Source organism: Chinchilla lanigera, unplaced genomic scaffold, assembly GCF_000276665.1.
Source record: "Chinchilla lanigera isolate Chin_1 unplaced genomic scaffold, ChiLan1.0 scaffold00089, whole genome shotgun sequence".
Lineage (NCBI taxonomy): Eukaryota > Metazoa > Chordata > Mammalia > Rodentia > Chinchillidae > Chinchilla > Chinchilla lanigera.
In genome coordinates, this window is record NW_004955490.1 from 4353868 (window position 1) to 4377537 (window position 23670).

Genomic DNA, 23670 nt, shown 5'->3' on the forward strand with positions numbered 1-23670 from the left:
ATGTGTGAATTAAAATGCTTTAAAGGATTTGCAGATGTAATTTTTCATTTAACAGAGTGAAAGGAAGAGCTACAATTTTTAAGAAACCTAGTTTGGCTGTTAGAGCCTGGCCCCCAGGTACATTAGGCCAAGGTTTTGGGCAAGTGAAATTGCCAATTTTCTAAAAGAAAAGGCTTCCTAGCACATTGCTCACTAGAGCATTCTGAACTTGCCTATGGAATCTTTTTGCTACCCCGCAATTTCCTGTTGGGTATAAATGAAACCTTTCTAGTTGTTAATGCAGGCTGTGAAATTTTTTTAATAGCATGTAATTAATCATAGGAGGTTGGGAGGATTCACTGAGCCTGAGTTACAGAAGAGAAGCTGGACAAGGCACTAGGACCTAGAAGGCATCTATCCACCCTGGCAGGAATTTCTTGCTTGGAGCTCAGACAACAAAGGCATAGAGAGATTGGTTTTCTTTCTCTCAGCATCTCCACCCAACCAGCAGAAATCCGGTGAGTGGGGCTTTCCACTGATTTTCAGGCAGAATGTAACAGATGTCAAATGGGAAAAGCACAAGGCAAAGGGCACTCTCTCTCTCTGTTCTCTCTCTCTCTGTCTCTCTCTCTCTGTCACTCTCTCTCCCTCCCTCCCTCTCTTTCCCCTTCTCTCTCTCTCCCTCTCCTCCCTTTCTCTTTCTCTCTCCTTTTCTGGTTGGACTTATTCTCTAGGATTTTTCCTTAAGGCTGTACCCGGGATTTTCCTTTGGAAAAGTGAGTTTGATGTCGCTTTGTTTTCGCTATGATGTTAATTAACAACCTCTGATCTTAAAGCAAAGCAAAGCATTATTGGCATGCCTAGGGAAATGCTTGCTACTTGTCTAAAGGAGGTGGGGTCTTACTACTGCAGGTTGTCTGACACAGACAATGCTGAGCTCAGCATAGGTCATGGTGACATTGGGAAAAAGGGGGAACTGAGCCTGGAAATCCGACTAGACACTAACCTCCCTTTATCTCCTGTCCCTCTAGTCTTTTGCTAATATCTTGGTGTGGAAGAGTATAGCAGCAGAGGCTTGCTTGCTTTGTGAATCCTTTTATTCCTATCTGTGAGATGCATGTTAATAATTTGGCTCTTAGGGTGGCAGTGCCTTTGCTAGTGTTTGGAGGTTTGGTTGTATTTGGTTTCATGCTTTTATTGTTTGTTTGTGGGAGGGGGTCAGCAGAAGGGTCAAAATCAAAACCTGATGGATAACTATCTTTTGCCTCAGCTAATCCACCTGGGCAACAGACAAGTTTGGGGTAAATTGCCTGCTGTGACAGCAAAATGCCCTTTCAGTCAGGGTAGAAACCCAGAACAATGAAAGGTGTGCTTGCTTGTAAAGGTCCCATATGCTGTTCAGGAACTCATTTGGGAGTCTTTTGACAATTCAATTATTCCATTAAGAGGTGTTGCTGCATTGGTGGGGAGAGGATCAAGCACCTGGGGGGGGGGTCATTGTAACCAAATGGTACCAAGAGGAAAGCGGAGCTAATAACTTGTTAAATAACAGATTTTTCTAATCCTTTTCTTTTTTTCAGCTTATTTCTTATGAATGTCAGATAGCTGCACCAGCTTGATGGGGAGAGGTTTTGATGAATAGCACAAAGACATTGGTTATTCCCTGGAGGCTGTCCCTTTAAAAGAGAATTCTAGTTTATTCTGGGGGAGGGGATGCACACATTAGAGTAAGAAAAAGGATTTGGAATAAAATTAAAACACTCCCCTTCATAGTCATTGTACTGAGATGCAAAGGCTGCTTCCCTCACTGGAGATGCTAACCTTGGCGAGCTCCTTCTGTTCTCTTCAAGGGGAATTTTGTCAGGCTATGGATTCATTTACAACTGTTAGTCATGTGGGCATGTGTGAGGAAACAGATGCCAGTTTTAATGTATTTAGCCCGAAGTTACAATTTGATAGGAGCCACTGTCACTAAGTTCCAGGATTTTAAGCTTTTCAAAATCCCTCCCTATCCTCTGTTTGGAACAGTGCCAAAAGTGCCTCCCTTTCTGTCTCTTACGCCCCACCCCCACAACCACCAGCACCCCTGCCCAGCCCCTCCTTCTTCTCTATTAAGATCAATATTCCTGCAGGTCAGGGGCAAACAGCAGATGGGTCACAGCCTTTTTTTTCAGCCAGTTCTTTTCACAAGCAGCAGATTGCAGATCTGGATCTGGCTAATATTTGAATTCTTTGCTTCCCCCCCCCTCCTCACCCTTTTTTCTTTGCCTCTCCTTACCCCTTTCTCCAACACTCAGGTCTCTGAGGTTCCACCAAAATATGGAACTTGATTTTGGACACTTTGACGAAAGAGATAAGGCATCCAGGAACATGCGAGGCTCACGGATGAATGGGCTGCCTAGCCCCACACACAGTGCCCACTGTAGCTTCTACCGAACCAGAACCTTGCAGGCGCTGAGCAATGAGAAGAAAGCCAAGAAGGTACGTTTCTACCGCAATGGGGACCGCTACTTCAAGGGGATTGTGTACGCTGTGTCCTCTGACCGTTTTCGCAGCTTCGATGCTTTGCTGGCTGACCTGACTCGATCTCTGTCTGACAACATCAACCTGCCTCAGGGAGTGCGTTATATTTACACCATTGATGGATCCAGGAAGATTGGAAGCATGGATGAGCTAGAGGAAGGTAATTCAAGTAGTGGGTGGTAGCCCTTGGTGGGAAATGGCATTGTGGTTATGATTCCATTCTCAAATTTCTTTCAAAGAAATTAGACAATGTGTCCTTCAAAGCATAGGCTGATTGAGGCTCTAACTCCTGATTCTGTAGTCAGCAGCAGCACCATGAGCCATCTTACTTCATAGCCTTCCATCTCTGCTGGGGTTCAAAGGTGGATGATGGAGTATACAACAGAAATTCTGGTGTTCATAAATAACTATGAGGGGCACTATAAAGGCAGATCCTGAGATCATTAGGGGTGTAACAACGCAGGACATTTGGTTGGTTTAAGAGAAAATATGCCCAAATCGCCTTTAAATTGTAGAAGAGATGATTTGTAAATTGCAACTCATTGGAGACAAGCACCCTGAAAGCAGGACTTTCTGGACGTATTTACAGAATATGTACTTTTAGGTAAGTGGTGGATGCTCAGCTGTTGCTTCTAAAAAGCCCACTTCAGGGTGTGTCCCTGAGGCTGAGATCATTGGAAGAAATACCAATGAAAGCTGGAGGTATGACTGGTATTTTAATAAAGATCACTCCTATTAGAATAGAACTGACTCACTGAATGTCAGTCCTTTTAAATTCTCTCTAGATTTTGGCATTTGACTAGATGTTTTTAGTACATTGCTGAAAATCCTGACCACCTGTGTACTCACCTGAAAATAGGGAAAAACCCAGCTCTTACCAAAATTCACTCAAACTTAAAGTCTTTGAGGTCACTCACAATATAGAGGAATTTTGCTAATATTCTAAATTCTTAAACAAATAACATTGAAGATAATTTTCTATCCTTACTTTTAAATTGGTGGGTATAATGTGTGATCAATGTAATATGGCACAGTGCTTTAAAGGACAGCTTCAAGGAAGAGCAATAATGAGACCGTTACTCCTCAAATCCTTCCTCAGCATTCTGCCTTCTTGCCCCACTTCTTCTCTGTCCTGACAAAGGAGAGCCTAGCATAGACAGGTTGCTAGGAAATCCAAGTTGTGAAATGGCCAAGAAATGGGGCAAAATAGACATTCAATGATTTGTTCTAAAAGTACCTTGCCTTTACTTCACTGCTTCTAAGTTTCTTATGTTCCTAGACAAAGGAGCATGAGGGTTTCCCTTGTACAAGACCCCGTTTCTCGTAAGTAGCCATTGTTTCTCTTGTCAGGCGAATGGGGTGAGGACAATTATTTGTAGAAGACAGTGTCCATAAGGTTGTTGTACTAAAATCTCAGGGTTCAAGTGCTAGATTTTTCTTCACAGCTGACCTTGAAAAGTAGTGCCAAGTAGGCGTGGATTATTTGATTATGTACAGAATGAGTATGGTCAGAGGTTAATCCTAGGTCATTTCTGACCATCAAAGATCGGACATTCTAGTGCATATCTTGAAATAAAGATGACTCAGGGCAAACTGGAAGGCCTTGAAACTAGGCTGAGGGAACTGTCCAACAAAGTAATCAATAGGGTGTGAGTCTTTTGTCATTGTAAAACCCATATTTCAGTCAAATTGGAAGGAATTCTCTGTAGTAACTTCCACAAACAAAGCACCCTGTTTACCCATTATGTTCTCCTTTCCATTGGTTATGATCTCAAGATGCTAAAGAAGAATTCTGAACAAAGTGACAATGCATTCAGAACAAAGATTAGAACATTCTTGTATCAGATATAAGAGAAGTGTTTTATGTACAGATTTCTCCCCACATCCATTTTGTTTTACATACTTATTTTTTTCTTTCCTTCCTTCCTTTCTTCCTTCCTTCTTTCTTTCCTTCCTTCCTTCCTTCCTTCATTCCTTCCTTCCTTCCTTCCTTCCTTCCTTCCTTCCTTCCTTCTCTGTGTGTGTTTGTGTTGGGAAACAGTTGATGATAATCTCAGCTCAATATAAATACATAATAAATATAATTTTGAAAAGACTGCAGCTTTCTTTTCAGTTGACTTCGCTTGAGTCCTGTTTGATTGAACTCCTCTCATGTACCACTCATGGGTGCAGTGCTACTTATTGATGAATTCCTGGACAAAGTGAATGTGAATAAGGTTCAGTTACATTTACTCATATGTCATCTACAACCACTGGCCCCAGTGGATGTCAATGATTTTCCAGTCCTGAGTATTGCTCTTACCCATTCTGTCAAGGAAACTCAGGAGTATTTCTGGGACAATGTTGATAAATGTGATTAATTTTCCCCCTGCTACCGAGTCAGATGGGAAAGACTACTGGGATAAGGATACAGAAAATGAGTCTTGTACTATTGTACTTTGACCTTTAGGACTATTCATCAAGGAAAGAAAGACAAAATTCCTTTCACTTTGTTCACCTTTGGAAGAAGTTGAATGAAAGATTAAAAATTCATGTATATTGCTTCACCTAGGCTTCAAATTGAAAAAGTTTGGAAAAATTCACAGGTGAAGAATCAGGAGACTTGAGTTCTAATCTTAAAGCAGCATATTATAATGGAAAAAAGAAATCTTTTGAATTAGATTTGACTCACATGTAGTATCTGCCAGCTTCTACTTTGTGTGTACTTGGAGAAACCATTAGAAACCCTGAGCCTCAGTTTTTCACCTATAAAGTGGGGATAATGGCTTTGAGAATAAAGTAATACAATGGTCATAAAGTGTTTACTATTCTCCTGGCACGTAGTAGTACTCAATAAAGAATCGTTTTATTGTACAAGTTTTTCTAGTTTACAGCTTTTAGCTAAGTGATCATAGGTCTGTCCATATCATCAATGTGACTAGTATTATCGCTTTTTAAAATAATTATTTTTTAAAAATAGTGTTATTAAGGTATCATTTGCACACTATAAAATTTATTCATTTAAGTTACAATTCAGTGATTTTTAGATAATTAACTAAGTGGTACATATATCATTGTAATGTAATTTTAGATCATTTTCATCTCCCCCAAAAGAAATCCTGTGGCAGTTAACTTTCATTCTCCATTTTCCCAACCTTTCCATCCCTAGGCAGCCATTTATCTTCTTTATGTCTTTATAAATTTGCTTATATTGATCCTTTCTTATAAATTAAATTATATGGTATGTACTCTTTTGTGCTTCTTAGAATGCTTTCCAGGTTTATACATGCTGTCCTGTGTTTCAGCATTTTCTTCCTTTTTATTGAGGAATAGTATTCCTTTTATGTACAGACTATGTTTTGTGCATCTCTTGTGAGTAATATTCGTAACTGTGAGACTAGCAACAACTGCCTTGTCCTTTCATTAGGGTGATTGTGAGGATAAAATAGAGATGTATGGGAACACATTGACAAGATAAAACTTTAGCTATAAGGTGCTATTATTGTTAATGTGAAAATAATAACAGTAAAAACCATAATAATGATGAGAATGATGATGCTAGTGAGGGATTGTAATGGCCTGTGGTTCCCAAACCTGCCCGCCTTTCAAAATTTTTCAGAGCTTTAGAAAGAATATAGATTTCTGGGCCACACTCTTTTTTTGTTGTTTGTTTTTTTTCGATACTGGGAATCGAACTCACGACCTTGCACTTGCCAGGCAGGCGCTGTGCTGCTCAGCTAAATCTCCAGGCCCTCTGGGCCACACTTTGGAACTATTAAATCAGATTTCTCAGGAGGAGAGCCATGGAATTTATTTTTTACAGATCTCAAGTGATTCTTATTTTTATTTTATTTTAAAGAAAATACAAAAACTAAAACAGAGTTTCAAAACAGGAAAGGAAAAGAAGATATATATATATATATATATATATATATATATATATATATATACACATAAAGAAGAAAGCTAAGATAATTATACTACTAATTTCTACTAGTTCATTGAAAGGAACAGTTAGTGTTTATATTGTTTGACCAATCTTACATGCCTATACCTGGTATGCTGAGCAACTACTTTGAAGTTAGCAATTTGCAATATAATAATCATTGTTAATTTCCTATCATCTTGTTTTGAAATTCAGTATCATTTATATTCTTCTTTATTATTGTCTTTAAAATGATGTAAAAAGAAGGTTAGTAGTAGAGTTACAATAATTTATACATTTCATGTTGTCATCTTTGTGGTAGTTATTCAGAGTATAAGACATAGACATGATATCTTGTCCAAACAATTTAGCACAAACTTTTCTTTTCAGTGAGCTAAGAGAAACTAGCTGTATAACTATCTTAACACTCTTGTGTTTAAATATATTTTTTAAATTTTCCCTTCCTTCTTTTCCCCTTTCCCCATCACAGTTTGTCTTTTCTTTTGAATACTTTCTTCCCAATTCACAATATCTTTTGTACATTTTGTATCTTATTTATTTGTTCAGTTTCTCACAGTAGTGTGACAATACAATATTTACACATAAAGGTCTGGTTTATTTAACATATGAGTATGGTCTCCTCTAGATGAATCCATTTGCTTATAAAAGTCTCAAGTTTGTCCATCTTTATAGCTGAATAGTACTCCATTATATGCAAAAAACCACATACGTTTATTCATTCCTCAGGAGGTGGGCATTTGGGCTGTTTCCAAGATCCAACTATTACAAATTTTACTGCTACAAACATGGATGCACATATACCACTAAGTGGTATGATGTTTTCAATTCTTCTGGGAAGATACCCAGAAGGGGAATAGCTGGGTCAAATGGAACCTGCAATCCTAGTTTTTTGAGGAGTCTTCACATTGATTTCCACAGTAGTTGCACCAGTCTACACTGCCACCAACAGTGGAGAAGGGTTCCTTTTTCCTCACAGCTCAGGTGTTTCTTAAGAGCACTTAGACTTGGGAAGCATGAGATTTGGTGAACTTGATGATCCCCTTCAACTAACTACACTGGTGCGAATTTCTAGGAATGCAGAAATTCTTGCTTTTTATTTTTGCTTTGTAGATCTTAAAAGAAAAATGGTACATAGAACATAGGATGTTTCCAAATGGCCATATTATTAAATATTTAGCCTAAAGTAAAATGAAATAAAAGGTATCACTCTGAGTTTGTGGCACCCCCTTTGTCTTGTGCCTCTAGCCAACTGTCTGATACCCTTGACACTTTCAGCATGTTTTATGTTCCATTTTTTTGAACCATCAGGTTTCTGATGTCAGCTTTTCCACAGCTCCTTGTGTACACCTAGGTTCTTAGCAAAACCACATAGGATGTGGCCCTCATTAGTTGTATCCTCATAAATCAATGGATGAAATCCACTGGTGGTGTTGCCTTTTGTCTCATCTTTCTTTTGTCTTTCACTGTAGAATTGTTCCTCATCCCATTGTATCCTCTCCTATCCATCTTGCATTTTCTGTATATATAAGAACCAGGATCAGTTTTAGGATATATTTACTGATCAGTTTCTGTGAATGCAAGTTGACACATGATCTTAGCCAAAAGGCTGAGAAGTGGCTGTCAGTGCAAACTGAGGCAAGTTTGAACATTATTATGCAAATTGTAGGACAGAATATTTATAACCAGGGCAGTCTTGGAAAACCTGGTCTCTATAGTAGCACTATGACCCAGTTCCTTTGTCACAGCTCATTTGTTCCAATGGGATTACACCACCTTTTCATTAACTTATTTTCTAACTATTAAAGCAAGTATATTGTTAAAAACTAGGACTTAAAAAGACTCAGGAAATCTGCATTATTAATAGGTATGGTAATACAATAAAGTATCATTTAATATAATAAAATATCATTTAATATTTTCTTTCTTGAGTTAGGAAGCCCTGGAGAAGAAGGCAAAACCCAGGTAAAATAATTTTGCTCTGAGAAGATAAAAATTTATTTAATACTTTTGAGAATAGGATCCTCCTAAACCTGAAGGAGATGGATATTAAACCATTTCAAACCCACAACTCATCACATTCTGTACTTTTCGCATGGTTCCATGACTTCATTTCCTTAACTCCTCACTCTACAACAGGTTTTCAGTTCCAGCAAATTGTCACTTTAGTTGACTCTGAAACCAGCTCTCCTAGTTTTCCAGTATGGGATGTAGTCCCCGGAAGCCCTGGCAGCGTAGGAACTTAGCTGTATATAGGTGCAACACACTTCACCTGGCTCCAAGGGCCAAACAACAAGACGTGTAGGGAGCACTAAGCCCTAACAGAAGATATTTCAAATGTTTGCAACATCAGAACAAAGAAGCCTTAGTCTAGTAAAGCAGCACATTTGATGCCTTTCCAGTAAAAAAGACGGGTCCTTGGTGGTGGGCACCTATTTCTTTAACATTTGATTACTGTAACACCTTTATTTCCTCAAGTCTGTTTGAGATTGAAAAGAGAAGAAAATTCCTTCTTACTAACCTTTAGGCCTAGAAGGGACTCAGTTATCACTGAGTAAAATATTTTTAATTTATGAGTGAAAGAGCTGAGACTCAGAGGGATCAAGTGATGTGTCTGAGGTCACACAGCTCCTAAGTGCCTGCTGGAATTTGAATCCAGGTCTGCCTGACTCCCAAGTCACTCACTATTAACCACCATAAATATCCTGCCCTCGGTGAGCATCAGCAGCAGCTTTGCTGACGATTAGCTGTAGAGTCCCAGCATTTGGCATCTACAACACCTACAAGCCTCCCTCCAAGGAGCGCAAAGTCTCTGAGGCCGGGGATCCCAGCAGAGCTCACGTCCTAGCAGACCTCATGTCCTAGAGGGCTGATCTTGCTGCTTACTATTTTTTGTGTTCAGTTTCAACTCTTCCTCATTCTGTTTCCTTTCTCTCAGGCTTTTGTTCATCCTTTTCCTCTTCACACTTTTCTTTTATTCTCTATTCCTTCATTTGAAGGGTTTAATAGCAATAGGAATTTATGAAGTGATTACTATATTTGTTTCTGGATTCAGCACTTTCTATTTATCCTTTAACTTGTGCTCCACAACAATCCTTTTAGGTAGGTATTACTATTAGAATTGCTACTTTGCAGATAAGAAAGACACTGCAGTCATGGGAGGCTGGGTGACTTACCCAAAGGTGCACAGCTAGGAGGTGTTGAGAACCCCTTTCTGAGTGACATCATATCAGCTGTTTATTTCCATTACCCTGTATTCAGGCCAAAAAGAGAGTGTAGTGACTAAAATGTACCCTTGGAAGGTGTTCAACATAGATTTGACTGAAGGGTGGGCCCTTTGGAAAGTTCTTGGGTGCCATATGATACCATAGTTGTTTCCATCATGTTCATTTTCATCTGGGGGTAGTTAATCATATTCATAGTTCAGAGGCTTAAGAGGTTTAAGAGGTGGGGGCAGAGGAAGTCCAGAGCCCTAACAGGGCTACACAGCTGACTCGCCAGAAGAGACTGTGCATGAGTGAAATCGTAAATACATAGCTTTGCACATTTCCATACCACCAGTTGTCTGATAGACTTTTAAAGTGCATGACAAGTTATGGAAAACATTTCACTAGAGGCAATGTCCTCTTGGAAGGTACCCATGAATTTGGGGGAAGTGCTAAGGCAAAAGGTTGCTTTGAGTGTATGGGAAATGTTGGTTCGGAATATATGGAAGAATTGCAAATGTCTCTTTTATGCTTTTAAGTCACAAATTAAAGACCCTAGCATCAAATCACTTGAGTAAGTTTGGTTTGGCCAACGAGGAAGCCAGAGAAATACAGGTTTCTCTTAGCTAGTGTTTCTGACTCTTCTGTCTTGGGAGTGCAGGTGTGCACCAAGTGAGAATGGTGCTTACTACAAACCTTTCCTTGGTCCCCCTATCAAAACAGAACATTAGTGGCTTCTGAGTGTGAGGGTGGCTTTGGATGCTTTTCCCCCTCCCTCTGCACACATATACATAAATGTTCTCAAAGGTGCCCTAGAGACTCTGACTGAATCTTCTCTTAGCACCAACTGAGAAATTTATTAATTAACATAACTTGAAGGATCTGGTGCTACAGCAATCAATATTTGCAAAGGGAGGGAGTTCTCAGCCTGGTGTTTCTGAATATCTCTGTGGTTCTCATGCTGAGACCAAAGGAAAGAGAAGAGCCATCAGATTATAATAGTGTTTAATGTTTTCTTTGCATTGGCTAGGGTTTATTTATTTATTTTAGGGTTATTACTTATGACTTCAGACTGACTAAATTACACTATTTCTGGAGCTCAACCTCTGGGTGAACTTCTGTATACTTGGAAGCTAATGTGATATACTTTATAAATACAACATTTTTTCAATAGTCTCTCCTCTAGGCTGAGCTTACTTCTTTCTGTTTTCTTCAGGTTCCGGTGGGGTCCAATGCTTTCCTCTTGCCTGTGGCCCCTGCATTTTTCCTCCTGTATTAGTCACTTCCTCCAGTCCAAGGAAAATGCAGTACTCAGACTACATCCCTCCAATCCATATAGCAAAACTATATAATCTATCTTCGCCACTCTACCTCATGACTTGTAGCAAACAAGGGGGAAGCATTGATGAGGATGGCCTCAAGTACACAGATCTAGTGTGCAGCATTTAGGAGGACAGAGAGATGCAAGGGGGTGGTAGAAAAATGAGAGAGTATTTTTGAAGAAAGAGCTAGACCTGCAAACACAAAGAAATCTGTGTGTGTGTGCGTGTGTGTGTTTTGAATGTCTGTATATGTATAACTGTGTCTTCTACTGATCATTCCTACACATAGATGGAGAAAATATCTAAATAACAACATGTACACACACGCACACACACACTTCACATTTCAACATTTCGCTGATAAGCCAAATACTATGTACAAAGGTTGGTCTGCCTTCTTACCAAGTACATAGTATATACCTGATATGCAAGATTATTTAGTTCACTTTAATTTGGAATGGAAAATGTGTTAACTTTGAAAGTTCTCTGGGGTTCACAATGTAATGAAAGAATGGAGCTCTGAGTACAAAAACAGTACAGGAACATTAGTAAGTAGAGACATGTTAAAAGTGCTCTAGTAATACCTCTCAATGTTAGAAAACATCCTAGAAACTCCAGTGAAACCATATTAAATTGAGAATTCCAGTTAGGTTGAATTTGAGTATTCATTGTTCTTAGAACTCTTACCTGTACAAGATTCTTCAATAGGTATGTCATTTTATTGAAGCATATTTTGCTGATCACTTTTGAATTTTAATGATCCAAGTTGTGAGAGAGAGCATTCAGGAATTCTACCTAAAGTTAGTTATTGTCATCATTTCTCCAAAAGTGTTTCCCCAATCTCACTGTATATAGTTTGGTTGGAGCTCATGTATCTGCTTTTGAACTAATCACCTAACCACTTATTTCTTCCCTTAGGGGAAAGCTATGTCTGTTCCTCAGACAACTTCTTTAAAAAGGTGGAGTACACCAAGAATGTCAATCCCAACTGGTCTGTCAATGTAAAGACATCTGCCAATATGAAAGCGCCCCAGTCCCTGGCTAGCAGCAACAGTGCCCAGGCCAGAGAGAATAAGGACTTTGTGCGCCCCAAGCTGGTGACCATCATCCGCAGTGGGGTGAAGCCTCGGAAGGCCGTGCGTGTGCTTCTGAACAAGAAGACGGCCCACTCCTTTGAGCAAGTCCTCACTGATATTACTGAAGCCATCAAACTAGAGACCGGGGTGGTCAAAAAACTCTACACTCTGGATGGAAAACAGGTGAGAATCTTTCATTGTACTTTTCTAATGTTTCTAAGTCCTTGGATGACTGTCTTATACCTAAGCCATTGTTTCTACTTGAGGAACTCATCTTTGACATCTCACTATCCCTACCCGATATTATATGTCTTATTTGGAGCAGAGGTCTTTTCAGCATGCAAAAGATTGCACCAGGAATCTGAGGCTTTGAGATTCAATCTTCCTCTAATTGACCAAGTATAATGATCATTTAGCTTCTGCTTCCTTATCTGCTAAGGAAAAAAGTGCTACAAACTAGATCTGCTGAAAACTAGACCCCATAAATTGTTCTGAGTGTAAATTTAGCTATTATGTGATGCAAACTTGATTATTCATACATATAATTTAAGATGAGATTTGCTCATGGAGTTTTTCTTAAAGACCCTCCTGTTAATGTTCTGTACCCAGTTTGATGAAAGAGGGTTGAAGTGACCCTCATATGCTATGAAAAGAGTCAGATATGGGAGAATCACTGAAGCCTCTGGTTCTTTGTCTTTGCATTACACTGAACCTTATTTTTCCTCTCTCAGTTCTCCATATGACATAGCTCTTTTAATTTGCTTCCACTGACGGTTTGTGTGAGAAAGGGACTATTTCAGGATCCTAAAATTAGACCAAGAAAGATGCTACCATCTGTTCCCCTCCAAATCAGGTTCTTCATGTCATTGGTTATACTACTGAAGTGCTACCTATATTAATATCTGGGAAAGAATGCAGCCAGGCGCCTCCATCAGACAGATGCACTATTCTCTTGAGCATAAAGGTCTGTAAATATACGCAAAAAATAGTTCAAGGGAATTGGACAGTGGCTAGTTCTATTGGCCCTAAAGTGAATCCTGGTGCCCCATCACAGAAAACAAGTATGGGTTGCTATCAGTCCATAATTCTACCTCTTAAAATGCCTTGGTGTTTGAACAACTCTAAAGATTCTGAAAATGATGACTTATTATACATCAAAATGACTGATGATTGCTGAAATGCAGAACTGGGCCTTCTGTCATAATTTCTGATTTATAAGATCCAAGATTTTAAGTTTCTGGTCACTCATATCCATGTATAGCTGGCAATTTCGGTAAATTTGTGACCTCTACCTACTTCCTATCATTTTGTGATCCGAAAGCTCATCTGGGAGGAATAGGGATGAATAATCTTAGAATTATTGGATCTTAGAATAAACAGTGAACTTAGAAGCCAGCATGTTCAATTTCCCACCTAAGACAGGGATGTCCTCCATAATCGTTTCATAAGCTACCTTAGTCCAATGTGATCTTTAGAGAGATTTTCTTCATTTTCAGCATGAGTCTGCTTGCGTATGCCTTCAGCCTCTCTAAGTAATACAGAAAAAAATATAAAACAAGCACATAAGTTTAAAATTCAAGAGGCTTGGTTTCTAGTCTTGATAGTGCCACTTACTATTTGACCTTGGACTAACCACTTGGACTATCCTGAACCTCACACTTCCTCTTTGCACGGAGTGACTTATTGCCCCTCTCCTGCTCATACTCACACTATTCTTGTGAAGATCAAATGAAATAGTGGCTATGAAAATGCTCTAAATTAAAACACACCTACATTTGCAGACAATTCATCATTACGTGCAATTTAAGGCCGTTTACTTACACATGAATTGTCTTCCTCCTACTTTACATCTATCATTCTTACAAGTTTCCAATATTTTGTGGAAACATACCATCCCTTGGCATTCTGTGATTGCTTCTAATCATATGTAAAGGGGCACTTCCACCTCCTAGATAAAGGATCTCCAGTCCAGTGACTTGTGGACTTTCATCTTTAACAGACAATGCAGAGTGGCAAGCCCCTCCAACAGCGTTTAACCATCAGCCTTCATTTCTTTGAGGAACACTCTATAAAACACCAGCATATGATATCGTGTGTATGTACAGATACCAAAAGGAGTGATGCTTAATGCATCAAAACAATACCCTTTCCAGCATCTGCATATGTGTATATATAGATCCTTCTTAAAATGTCTTCTTCTGCTCGCCCTGACCCCAGGAGATCATCTAGTTCAAATATTATATTTGAACAGTTCTGTTTCCATTAGGCACATTAGAAGTAGTCTTAACTTTCTTTTAAATTAATGTTCAGACCCTAGCACATTGTAGATCAATGAATGTTTGTTGACTGAATTCACTGACATAAAGGGATTCTCTCATGGCTCAGGTAGATGCTGTGAGAAGCTCTCCTCTTTCAATGCCCTAGACGCTATCCTTAAGTCTATCAGAAGAGATAGGGAGTTTCCATAGGAGCACACACTCCACTTGGGCAGCTTCCACTTGCTATTTTACTTGAGAGTCACCGAGGTCAATCATTTAAAGCAGTATTTCCTGAAGTGTATTCTAAAGACACTTGTCTCTATCTCCACACTCCAGGGAGCTCTTCAGAAAAGGGTTCTATAGTCAAATCAGTTTGTAAAAAATGCTACAAATTCTGTGCTTTTCTTAGAAATTCACAGTGCTCTTGGCACATTAAATGTTCTGAGAAGTCTTACATCAAGGAAACCTATTTAATTATACCCAGGATTTTCCCAGTCTTATTTAGCCACAGATATTTTAAATGGAGAGAGAGAGAGAGAGAGAGAGAGAGAGAGAGAGAGAGAGAGAGAAAACAAAGAAATGCTGTTCACAGAATGATTACCAGCTATTCTAAACTTAATCGTAAGATAGGTATGAATGGGGTAACACAATTCAAATACTATTGTGTCATTGCAGCACTCACATTAAATAACATATTCAACTAAATCAGGTGGCTTTGTCCACTTCATTTAAGTAATAATTTACTAAAAGAGGTCAGTTTATTATATCAAATTTATTGCTACTTCTGTTTGCTTGTATGCTAGCTCACTGACTATGTTGACTGATAGGTCAGTCAGTAGTGACTGATAGTCACTATAGTGACAAAATAGTGACTGATAGTCACTATATTGACTGATAGGCAGTCTGTAGCTATGGTTCTTTTATTTTTCCTCATTTTTAATATTTAGATGTGTTTTTGGAGTCCTTAATCTTTTGGGGGCTTAAATTTTTCTGCTCTAGGAGATTCATTTCCTACCTTCTTGCCTCTGAGACATCTATGGTCTATATAGATAGGAAAGCTAATCATCACTATTATGAAGAAGTCCAAATTGATTTCTCTTCAATAAAAAATTGCAAATGGAATAAGGAGTAGTTGGTAGAGACCTGACTACTCGCAGAAGCCAAATGGATTTCTAAGAGGTCAAAGAGGACATGATGGAGCCTTGAGCATCATTGTAATGCAGGTGATGTTATTCTTTTGATTCTCTAGCTTCTAAAATGGCGTGGTGTTTTCTACAAAATTATTCAAATGTTAATTTCCATAATTGGGGCACACATCGACCTTCATGCATAAAGGTCATGGATATATATATGTGTGTGTATATATATATATATAATGTGTATATATATATAAAAAAAACAAAATTTCTGGTTCACTTGATAGTAGTGGTTGAGCAGAAACAAAGTCTAGCCTTATAATCAATTCCGAAGAAGCTTCTGTTGGAGGTGCAGAACTTTAATCACAGGCTTCCAGCTTTGGGGCATCATACTGAGGAACACAGCCAGTCCTCACACTATCCATTTTCACACTACACTGATGACTGGCATCTTTAGGTTCAGTTTTGTCCAAATCCAAGATCTGTGCAAAAAATAAAAGAAAAAAGAAAAAGAAAAGATTTGTTGCTGCTGCAAGATACATGCCTAAGGAACAAGTAAGGTACAAGTTTGAACTCTGTTGGATGAGTTCATTTCATGTTTCTGTTTGCACATTTCCAACACCAACTACTTGGATGAGGGGGTCTAGGTCTCAGAGTAACAGGAGAGGTGTAAGCTTGTTACAAGATTACTCAGAGCACTGGATCTCTAGAACAGGAGGTTTAAAGAGATGTTTGAAGCATAATAGGAAGATGACAGCATGAAAGATATTTCAACTGCTGCTAAATTCTACTAAAAAGACTTGACACTTCCATCTTACTGTACAAAATAACTGGGTGTTGTGAGCACAAAGGCAACTGCAGGAAACACAAGAATCCAGGTTGGATTTAACCTTGCATATGTTGAATGCATAGCCCAAGATGGATGTCTTTCCTATGCTCTTGTAGCCAGTTTTTCTCTTCTTTATTATCTCTGCCTTGTCTAGTCCCATCTAGTCTTGTATTTCTTAGCCTCCAGCTCTCCCAGAGCCAACCTCTCTATCTCCTTTGTGTTATGACCCTGTCATTTCAAAGAGATCAACAGGAAAGGCCATGTGGCCACAAATTATGTCCGAAGAGGAAGTCACTTATCATTGACCTGCACCTCCAAAAATCAAGGCCAGGAAGGCGATGTTTATATTACAATATTCTCCCTCCCCAACCATTCACAGATTCCAAGAGATGGGCTTTGGAAGGATTGACTGAGCATGAAGTAAATAAGATCAAAAGTGGAAAGGCAGACTGGGCTCTGTGAAAGGAGATAGCTTACAAACTTTTCCCCCATTTATCTTGGTAGTTTTTTCACTTTAAAACAAGGGCTTATGGTGGGGACAACCATGTCAAATATATGGCTCTCTGGAAATAAAGAAACAAGTGTAACCTGGCAAATAATTATTCCTTCTGTAATTTACCCTCTCAGAGTTTTTTAATTAATGAGATGCTCCTGGATCTGAGCAGTGATGGAAGCATTGGCTTAGTATTCCAATCTTCCATATGGATTAATCTGTCACTGTTTAAAATTCAGCAAGTGGAAATTCAGAAACTGAACTCAGATCTTCACTCTGTTCTTCACTAGCTGTGTGAAGTGGGGCCAATAATATATCTTCCTGGGATATGATTCAAACTAAGCCTGTATTTCAGGTTACCTTAGTTCTCAGAGTATTCATTTTAGAGTGTTGCTTCTGCCTAGACATCTTTTCACCGTGATACTCTGCTCAGCGTGCTCCACCTCTGTATGCTCCTACAGTTGTCAAAGTGATGTACTACTCACCTTGGCAGATACGTTGTTTTCTAGGATGGTCCCTAAATGGTATTAGCAGGGCTTATATTCAGATCTTTCTTATTATCTGTAATGACAAAACCAAAAAATTGTTTCAAACTTTTAATTTTGATCTGACTTCTCTTCTTTCTAATGTGGTTGTTATTATTTTTTTTTCTGTTTTTTTTTTTTTTTTTTTTCTGGTACCGGGAATCAAACTCATGACCTTGCACTTGCCAGGCAGGCGCTGTGCCGCTGAGCTAAATCCCCAGCCCCTAATGTGGATGTTATGAGGGGTAGAAGGTAGAAGATTCACAAGCGAAGCAAGACAAAAGGCAGGCCATTAAGATTATGACAAGCATTTGGCAGTGCCAATATTAAAGCATCTCTACTGCAGCAGTGTTATTTTCAGGCTAGGGAAGGATGTTTACTAGCGGGATAGCCAGCACTAGGAATAAACACACTGCTATTTCTTGAGTACTCTGAAGAGACTTATTAATTCAGGATTGATCTTTCCAGGGATGCAGACTGTTCCATTACCAACTGTTGAAGTGGCTGGCTTCTTGTTCTTAGTTCTTCATTTAAACTTTTTCATTATTCTTGTTCCCTTAAATGTCACAAAAAACATTGTCTGCAAAAAAAACTTTATTGAGATGTAATCCCCACTCCATGCAATTTACCCATTTAAAGTACACAATTCAGTGCCTGTCAGTATATTCAGACTTCTACATACATCAGTATGATTAATTTTAGAATATTTTCATCTCTTCTAAAAGAAACCCATAACATTTAGGTACCACCCTCCAATTCCCTGATTCCATCTATAGGCAATCACATATCTACTTCCTTACTCTATGAATTTGCCTACTCAGCATTTAATAAAAATAGAATAACACAATATATAGCATTTCTTTATTTAGTATAATGTTTTAAGGTTCATCCATATTTTAACATATATCAATAAGTCATTCACCTTTATGGGTGAATTATATTCCATCTTATGGATATACCACATTTTGTTTTTTGTGTGTTGATGGAAATTTCAGTAATTTCTATCTTTTACTGTGAATATTGATGTAAAGATTTTTGAGTGGATATGTTTTTTATCTCAAGGAAATATCTAGGAGTGGTGTTATTAGGTTTTATTATATGTTTGTGCTTAGAATTTTAAGAAACTGTCAAATTTCCAAAGTGACTGTACCATTGTCCATCCTTACCAGTAGTATATGAAAATTTCACATCCTCACCAACACTTGTTTTTGTCTTCCCTTTTTACTAGAGGTATCTTAGTAGGTATGAAATGACAACTTGTTGTGGTTTTGATTTACATTTCCTAGCATCTATTGATTGTACATAATGCATACTGGATACAGAATAGAGAAAGCAAGTCTATTTAGATCCTTTTGTTGGAGTTATTAATCATTTTTTTAAACCCAGGACCTTTGCAATGAGCTACATTTCCAGCTTTTTATTTATTTTTTTATTTTGAAACAGGATCTCACTAAGTTAGGGCTAGGTTTGAACTTGCAATCCTCCTGGTTCAGCGTTCCAGAGTGATTACAGGTATGTGCCACCACACCTGGTTTAATTATTAGTTTTCTTAATGTTGAGTTGTATCAATTCTTTACACATTCTGGGTTTTTATTTATTTCTCCTTTTACTGCTAAGAATCAAACCTAGGACCTCCTGCATCCTAAGCAAGCATTCTAGCAATATATTTTCTAAATACAAGTCCTTTTTCACATATGTACAAACATTTCCTCCCATTCGCTATCATGTCTTCATCTTCAAAATGATTTTCTTAACTTTTCAAGAGAAAGAATTTTCATTTTGATACAGTTCAATTTATTTTTCTTTTATATATTATGCCTTGTGTCATATGTAAGAATTCTTTACTTAACCCGATATCTCAAAATTTTTTTCCTATTTTTTTTTCTTCCAGAAGTTTTATCATTTTAGCTCTTATATTTGGGTCTGTGGCCCATTTTGTATTAATTTATGTATATGGGGTGAGCTAAGATTCATGGATCTTTTAATGGTAGATTGGAAGGGGAAACATAGGTATTTGATTTTTCTAGCACCATTTGTTGAACAAAGCACACAGCAATATATTAGAATTTGAAATTGGAAACTTAGAAATACCACTGGGTTATATAATGAAATGTTTTTAAAGTTTCTAGAACTTCTAAAAATGCAGTCCCAAATGAATGTAATGCAGGAGTTTCTTCTACGTAGGTGCTGTGGACCAAGAGCTCACTGTAAGGCCACATCACTGAGGTTGGCCAAGCCTCCTTCGGTAGGAAAAACAGAGGGCTAAATGGGAAGAGAGGCTAAATGGGAATATTGTTCCTTGACAATGTTTCCTATGCTCTAGACCCCAGGGGTTCTGACCCAAACTCAATCAAACTTGCCTGTCCTATGTTGTATTTGCTCAGGATGATGCTAACTAGGGTTGGGGGAGGAAAGTAGAGAAATCCACAGAATAGTTGGTGTTATTAACTGTTGGTGTAACAGCTTGAGATGTGATTTACATACCATATACTTAGCCCTTTAAAAGAGGAGGGTTCAGTGATTTTCACAGGTGTGTTAAATCATCACCCAATTTTACAATATTTTATCACCTTTTCTACTCTCCAACCCCAAGAAAACAAGAAACTAATTTCTATTTCTACACATTTTTCTTTTCTGAACATTTTGTATAAATGTATAATATAATATGTAGCTTTATTTTTTTATTAATTTTTACTTTTTATTAGTACACGCTTGCAGTACATAATGATAACAATTCTTGTGGGGAATTGACATCTACATAACACATTTTAATTCTTTTTTTCATCCTCTTCCCCTTATCTTTTGCTAGAGTTCTATCTATTTCATATTATTTATCTATTGTTTTACTCTTTATTTTTATTTTGGTTTTCTCGTATAAGGAAAACCATGTGATATTTATTTACTTATTTAATTTTTTATTTTAAAGAGAATTGAGAAAAGAACAATAACAAAATGCCAACAACATAGACAAAAACAAAAAAAGCAAAAACAATAATAATGATACAGGGTTTCAGAACAAAATGATAAATATTAACAGTGGTTGTTATATTACATTCTTTTATCTTCATTGAAGTTGGTCAGATTACCAGATGTAAGAATGCAAGATTAATCAAACCATTAAAAAGAATAAAAACTAGAGACAAAAAATTATAAATGATGCAGAGTTTCACCAAACAGGATGATAGGAATTCAACAATGGCTGTTGTATTGCATATTGCTGTCTTCAAATGAGTTGTTCAGATTACCCGATAGAAGCATGCAAAATTGGTCAAAATAAATAAATAAATAAATAAATAAATAAAGCATGAATTGTTACTTTCAATAAGCCATTAGACATGAGCAGTACAGTTATCTCAACTATCCTTCTGTATACATATATATATATGTTTTTCCCCTTACTTCTTTCTTTCCTATTCTCCTTCCCTAATCCATGTTGTTTCCTCTATTGAGCAATTTCTTTCCCTTTCCCAATATCTATTGTACATTTTGGGTTCCACTTACTCTTTCATGTTCTTACACTATGGACACAACATGATGTTTACAACCATGTGATGTTTAAGCTTGTGTGTCTGATATATTCCACTAATATTATGGTCTAAAGGCGCATCCATTTTCCTACAAACTATTCAAGTTTATCTTTCTTTATGGCAGAATAGTACTCCACTATGTATAAATACCATATTTTCTTTATCCACTCATCTGTAGGCCACATATAGGCCACTTCCAAGATGTAGTTATTATGAATTGTTCTACTTTAAACATGGGTAAACATGTATTACTGTACTGTGATGTCTTTGCTCTTTTGGGAAGATACCTAGGAGGAGAATAGCTTGGTCAAATGGAGTTTTTAGTTTTAGTTTTTTGAGGAGTCTCTATACTGATTTCCAGAGTGGTTACATTAGGGTATATTCCCACCAAACAGCCTGCGCTATTATTTGATTTCTTGATGATAGCCATTCTTTCTGGAGCAAGATTGAATCTCAGTGTTGTTTTCATTTGAATTTCTCTAATGCACAGAGATGTTGAACATGTTTTCATGTATTTATTGGCTGTTTCTATTTCTTTTGGAGAACTGTCTATTCATTTCAGTTGCCTATTTTTTGTTTGGGGCTTTTCTTTTGGGAGTTTAAAGTTTTGTGTTCTGGGTTTACTCCTCTCTCCAAGGAATAGCCAACAAATATTTTTCCCATTCTGTAGGTTATCTCATTGTTCTGCTGCTTGTTCACTTTGCTGTGCAGCTTCTTAATTTGAAATGATCCTATTTGTTGATGCTTAGAGATATTTCTTGGTCACTGTGTTCTTTGCAGAAAGTCTTTGCCTACGCCTGTTTTCAAGAATTTTGTGTATTTTAACTTCCAGTGTATTAAGTGTCTTTGTTTTAACTTTTAGATCCTTGATCCATTTTGATTTTAGTTCAGTATCTGTTGAAATATATAGCTCTAAATTCAGCATTCTGAAAGTAGATAACCAGTTTTCCAAGCATCATTTATTAAAGAGGCTAGCTTTCATTCAGTGTACATTTTTGGCCCCTTTACTGAAAATCAGAAAACTGAATGTGCTTGGGGTTATTTTGGTGTCTTCTATTCTGCTTCATTGATCCACATGTCTCCTTCTGTGCCACTACCATGTTTTTTTTATCATTGTAGCTTTGTAATATACCTTGATGTTTGAGATTGTGATGCCTCATGTTTTGCTCTTATTGCCTGGGATTGCTATTAATATTCTGGGTCTCTTCTGGCTCCATATAAATTTTAGAATTGTTTTCTCTAGTTCTTTGAGGAATGCTGTTGGTATTTTCATTGGAATTGCATTTAATCTGTATATCAGTTTCGGAAGTATGGCCATTTTCACAATATTGCTTCTTCCTTTCCAGGAACAAGGGATATCTTTCCATTTTCAGACATCTTCTTCAGTCTCCTTTTTCAGAATACTGTAGTTTTTGTTATAAAAATCTTTCACTACTTTGATGAGGTTAATTTGAAATATTAAATTTTTCTTCATGCTAGAATGAATGGTATTATTTCCCTAATTCCTTTTTTGTTATTTAGTTATCAGTGTACAAAAATGCTATTGATTTTTCTGTGTTTATTCATGCTGTCTTCTGATTTTTACAAATTCTAATTAATCTTAGATTCATCTTCTTTGCCTTGTCTAGCAGCTGCTTGAGTCATTTTTCATTTTCTCATGCTATACTTAAAGCATCACTGGTCACCACAGTAGCCCTGCATTCTAATTTTGACACTCTATTCTCACATTGGTTGCTTCTACTGGCCATACTTTCAATAGAATTTTTAATTCTCTGAATTTCTACTTGGTAACTTTTCATGGACTCTAATTGTTTGCTAAACTGGTCATTCCTGTTTTGTACCCTTTTGTTTAGTTCAACTAGCTTTTATTAGTGTCTTCTGTAAGCTTGCTGACCATTATGTCTATTATCTTCTTTTTTTGTTAGTTTTTGTTTTGTTTTGTTTTTCTTCTGGTACAAGGAATTGAACTCATGACCTTGCACTTGCCAGGCAGACGCTGTGCCGCTGAGCTAAATCCCGAGCCCCATGTCTATTATCTTTTTATTTATAGCTTCTTTGAGCTCACTGAGCACCTTTTTCATCTGTTTTTTGTCTTTAATCTCTTTGATTAATTCAGCTGTATATCTTTTGATTTCCTCTGGCTTGATGCACCACAGATCAGGTTTAGGGAAGTTGAAAATTTTGGGAGGCATTTTGTTGCCTTGTCTTCTGTTTCAGCTTTCTTCTTTGTATTGTAGTTTGCAGGTTGGATATAGTGGAAAGACTTTGGTGCTAGCATAAAGACATATTTAATTAGTGTCTGCTTTTCAGTAGGGAATTCTTTGTGCTGCTAACTATAGGCCTTTGGCTCTGTTCCAATATCCAAATACCTCTGTTTATCTGTAAGTGGAGGCTGCACTATAATTGATCCACTATCCTGTTCTGCAGATAATGGCCACAGTATTATTAGTTACTCAAAGGCAGTGGAGATATTGGCATACAGGGAAAACCAATTATTAGCAACATCTATGCCACCTTGGCAAAGTCTATAAAGTCAACAACAATAGTAATGTCAAAGGCAAACTGAATATTGACATACCCTAAGAACTAGTAATGTACTATCCTTAACTATAGAAAAGAGATGTATAATTATAATATGAACATAAAGACAAACCAATGTGACATACAATAAATATCTACTAAATTCAACTATATTCCCTTTAACAATAGAAAATTATGGAACAGTAATACCATAGAGTTAATTGTCTGAAGATTAATAAAGCTTAATCATTATACTAGTAAAGATAGAGTGGATGGGGAATGGGAAAATGAAAACAGTAAAATTTGAAAAATTAAATCAATGGAAGATGAGAAGGAAGAGAGAAAGGTGTCATAA

The 23670-nt window shown here is 37.4% G+C and overlaps 1 protein-coding gene across 2 annotated transcripts in view; it reads left to right on the forward strand.

Moving 5' to 3' along the window:
- Window positions 1-439: 439 nt before the first annotated feature.
- Dcx (doublecortin) overlaps window positions 440-23670 on the forward strand; it is a 114749-nt gene continuing 91518 nt past the window's right edge. For both annotated transcript variants that reach the window (XM_005404644.2, XM_005404645.2), the window contains exons 1-3: window positions 440-497; window positions 2277-2662; window positions 11871-12211. In XM_005404644.2, coding sequence (XP_005404701.1) covers window positions 2299-2662; window positions 11871-12211 — 705 coding nt within the window. In that variant the 5' untranslated portion in view covers window positions 440-497; window positions 2277-2298. The remainder of the gene's footprint in view (window positions 498-2276; window positions 2663-11870; window positions 12212-23670) is intronic.